This window comes from Galeopterus variegatus, unplaced genomic scaffold (assembly GCF_000696425.1).
Source record: "Galeopterus variegatus unplaced genomic scaffold, G_variegatus-3.0.2 Scaffold613, whole genome shotgun sequence".
Classification (NCBI taxonomy): Eukaryota; Metazoa; Chordata; class Mammalia; order Dermoptera; family Cynocephalidae; genus Galeopterus; species Galeopterus variegatus.
In genome coordinates, this window is record NW_007726724.1 from 506,508 (window position 1) to 510,705 (window position 4,198).

Here is a 4,198-nt window from a genome sequence, read left to right on the forward strand (position 1 = left end):
GGGCTGCTGGCCCTGATGCTGCAGCCCACTCTTGCCGCATAGACCTCACAAGGGTCCCTCTCCCTGCCTTGAGCCCTTTTCCCAGTATTACTGAATAGTTCCAGCCAGAGCCCAGCCCTGGGAATGGGAGCCAGGCTGCATTCACTGCGTTGTGCCCTGGGGCCTGGCAGGGGGCTGGTCACCTCATAGTGCTCCAGAAGCAAACACGGCCCCGGACTTGACACCCTGGAAGGAGGTGGACTCGGACTTGAGCGCGTCTATGCAGTTGTTGATGATCTGGTTGACCTTGTCCACCTCCTTGGCGATGGTGGAGATTTCGGCCACCGAGCTCTGGCTGTCGGGGCCGGGACGGCCCAGCTCGCAGTCCCTGCGTTCTGGCTGCTCCCCGGTGCGCACCTCGATGTAGTTGCCCTTGCTGGCCTTGGGCGTCTCGCTGCTCTCTACCAGCTTGTACTGCTCCACCTCGCTGGCGGCTGCGGGCAGGTAGGGGATGCGGGTCACGGCCTCGGGGCCCAGCAGCGGACCCTGGGACAGCGGGGCCAGGCCGGGCGCCTCCATTTCGGGCCCGTACTTGAGCTCGATGATGGTCTTTTTCAGGCTGCCGGCTGCAGCCGCCGAGACCGCCTTCTTGTGCTTCTCCTCCTGGCGCCTCCGCTTGCGCAGGCAGTAGTAAACGGCACCGAGCACCAGCACCATGCCGAAGAGGCAGCCCAGGATGGTCATGATGTAGTGGGTGGCCGTGGAGGGGCTTGGCACGGGGCCGGGTGGGCTGGGTGGCTTGGGCAGGCAGATGGTGAGGCATGTGTGGTTATGGTGCAGCCCCGAGCTGGTGGACACCACGCAGTAGGTGTAGTTGGTGAGTGTGTACAGGTTGGCCAGGTGGATATCCTCCTGCGGCTTGGTCAGCCTGGAGACGGTGGAAGACTTGCTGTTGTTGAAATGCTCCAATGTGTACATGCGGTTGAAAGGCCTGGGCAGCTGGACCGTGATGGTGGCCGAGTTCTGTGTCAGCTGCTTGACCTTCATGAAGGGACGGGCCTCAGCCTGGGTGGCCAGCGTGGGCAGGGCCACCAGTGGTGTGGTGCCATCACCAGAGAAGCACTCGTCGTCGGCACAGGGCACGTCACTGGGTTCTGGCGGCGGTGCTGACGGTGGCAAGCGACCCGGCTGCAAATGTCCGGGTGCCAGGCGGGGCCCGACCACCTCGGCTGTGTAGGAGTCCTCAGTGCAGACAGACAGCAATTTGCTGAGGATGCTGCGGTGGCCATGGCGACCCTGGCCTAGGAGGAAGTAGCCAGAGTACGTGGGTGGTGACTCACACTGCATGCGGTCGTAGGTCTGTGTGGCGTTGGTGAAGGCTGCCAGCCAGCGCAGGAAGCCCAGCAGCTCGCAGGAGCAGTAGAAGGGGTTGCTGTACAGCTCGCACACGGAGAGCTTGGAGAGGCCGGCGAACGTGCCGCTGTTGAGCTGCTGGATGCGGTTCATGGAAAGGTCGATGTTGACGATGTTGGGGCACTCCCAGAAGGTGCTGGCCATGACCACCTCGATGAGGTTGGCCTGCAGGTACAGGTACTCCAGCTTGCTCAGGCCACGCAGCATGCCCTCTGTGAGGTTGCGCAGCCTGTTGTAGCCGAGCTGCAGCACCTGCAGGTTGAACTGGCCTGAGAAGGCACCGTCCTCGATGTAGCCAATTTCGTTCTTGGTGAGGTTGAGGTACGTGAGGTTGCCGAAGCGGCTCAGCGAGGCATACTGCACGCTGCGGATGCGATTCTCGTTCAGCCGCAGGTCCACGATGGTGTTGTTGATCTGCTGCGGGATGGCCTCATAGGGTGGCTGGTTCTGGCTGCAGATGGCCAGCCATACGAAGCCCTTGTCACCCTCGATCAGCCAGCAGTCGCCACGGGCTAACCCGCCCACGTGCAGCAGGGCAGCAGCTGCCACGCACACCCACAGTGCACCCCACCCATGCCCGGCCATCGGGACCACCCTTGCGGGAGACCCCGCTCAGCCTGCCTGGGGGGACTGGGTGGGGGGCTGGGTGGCGGCCCCCAAAGGGACAGAGGGGCAGGAGGGGGAGGTGCCTGCACTCTCAGGGGCGTCCTGTCCCACACTGCATGGCTGTGCAACACGAGTGCCTCCCTCACGGCCAGCTGCCTCTTGTCTCCCTCCCAAGTCCTGCAGCGGCCGAGACCTCCTTCCCCATGGGCCTGGTATACTGACAGCTCCAGCGGATCTTCCTGTTCTGACGTTCCTGCTGCAAGACAAAAGAGAGGAGAGTGGGTCATGGGATGGCCGGCCATTTCTGCTGGTGCAGTGGTTGAATGTGGCCTGGGTCCCAGCTCAGCTGAGGCCCCTCTGAGCCTCTTCTCTAAAACAGGGTGGTGTGAGGCCCTGAGATAAGATAGGGTAGTAAAGGAAATGCTTAGTCTTCCCATGGTGGGGTGTTGGGAAAATAGAATAATTTAATCAGGCCCCCTCACCTGCCCGTCTGGCTGGGGGTGGTGTGGTGCATTCTTTGTAAATTGTGTGTGTGTGGGGGTGGAATTAGTGCACATGGGTGGCGCCGCACCTTGGCTGGCGTCTACCTCGGGCGTCCACAGTGCGTGCAGCCATGCTTCCTAACCTACAGCTCTGAGGACCTTTTTGCCAGTTACCTAGCTCATAGACCTGTTTGTGAGGGGTCTGGGGACCCAGCCTGGCTTGTGAAGGGTTTATGACCCAGTCTGTGAATGGGCTTGAGGGGTCTGTGAGCTCCAGACCCAGCCCTAACTCGACATGGGGCCTCTTCAAGTCCCTGGCCTCAGTTTCCTCATCTGCAAGGTGGACGCGACACTACTTGCTTGACAGGGCTCAAAGGTATTGTAACCACACAGAAGCAAGACCTGTATAGCCCATTCCAGGCTCAGCACAATCCTGGTCAGTTGAGGAAACTAAGGCCTAGAGATGGAGTAATGGGCTGCTCCTGCCAGGGACTTGTGTAAAAGGCCTCATTCGGCACTGTGCCCTGCTGCCTGGAGAGTTAGGATGTCATTTCTGCTCCCAGGAGGGCCCAGCCATGGTGCCCTCAGAGCTGCCTGCAGGGAGTACCCTTAGCTCCAGCTGAAGTGTCCTCAGCCCCGGCAGAGAATCCCTCTGAGCTCAGGTCCTCTCCAGCTCTCTCAGAGGGAGGCACAGGGAGGCAGCCTGTCCCACCCAGGGCCTCAGGACTGCTAGGTTATGGTCTGAGCTCTCCTGCCGTGTAGTCTGGGCACATCATGCCCCCTCTGGGCCTCAATTTCCCCAAATGAGCCAGCAGGATGGTCTTTGGGGCATCCACCTGGCACCTGAGACTTGGAGCTGTCACAACCCTGCGTTGGTGGAGCCCAGCAGCAAGACCTGGAAGGAAGGTAGCAGCTCGCTCTGCCAGGGGTCCCCGCATTCTGCACATCCTTCCCAGGCTGGGATAAGGACACTTCCGCAGCCCCTGGGGCTCCCTGATACCTCTCCCTCCATCCTCTGGTGTGTGAGAGCATCTTCTTCTCTGTCCCTCAGTCCCACCAGACCTGAGTTTCTCCAGGGCAGGGCTGGGCCCCCTCCCTCTGTCCCCGGATGACTGCTGGGCAAGTATGCCGAGGATATGACCATAGGGAGCCCCCCAGGCAGAGGGGCTGCACAGACAAGGCTGGGGGTACGCCTGGGGAGATGTGGCTGGACCCACCCGGCAGAGATGGAGCCTGCTGAGATCCTGCTCCCCCACGGGGGGCCTCCCCCCCCCAGCCTCCTGCCCCCTCGTGTTTGTCCCACAGGACGAAGAAATGGGTGTGTGTTTGCTTGTTAATATTTGGATTTACAGCCGGCCTCTGTAACCGCTCTGTGGCCTGGCAGGCAGCCAGCTGAGTGTATTTCACTGATATTGACGTTTGCAACTAGTCTGCACTGAGGCGGTTTAAATTAGGAGAAAAAAAATATAATGATGTGAAATGGATTTTGTTCCCTCTTTGGAAACTTCATAAAGCACAATTTTGATCTGGCTCCTGGGAAAAAGTCTATTTCTGATTTAGAGAGAGGGGAGAGACCAGATGGGGTGGGGGCTGCAGAAGGGTCCTGTGGGGTCCCTGGGAGCTGACCAGCACCTGGCCCAGAGTCACCGCGTGACGCCCAGAAATGCCTGGTCCTGCCTGGGCCCAGTCAGAAATGGCTGCAAGGGCAGGCTGGGGCG

At 60.6% G+C, this 4,198-nt stretch overlaps 1 protein-coding gene across 1 annotated transcript in view; it reads right to left on the reverse strand.

The window, feature by feature from the left end:
• Positions 1 to 1,984, reverse strand: part of ELFN1 (extracellular leucine-rich repeat and fibronectin type III domain containing 1) — a 2,628-nt gene extending 644 nt beyond the window's left edge. Inside the window, exon 1 of the mRNA XM_008570555.1 lies at positions 193 to 1,984. Coding sequence (XP_008568777.1) covers positions 193 to 1,977 — 1,785 coding nt within the window. The 5' untranslated portion in view covers positions 1,978 to 1,984. The remainder of the gene's footprint in view (positions 1 to 192) is intronic.
• Positions 1,985 to 4,198: the final 2,214 nt, after the last annotated feature.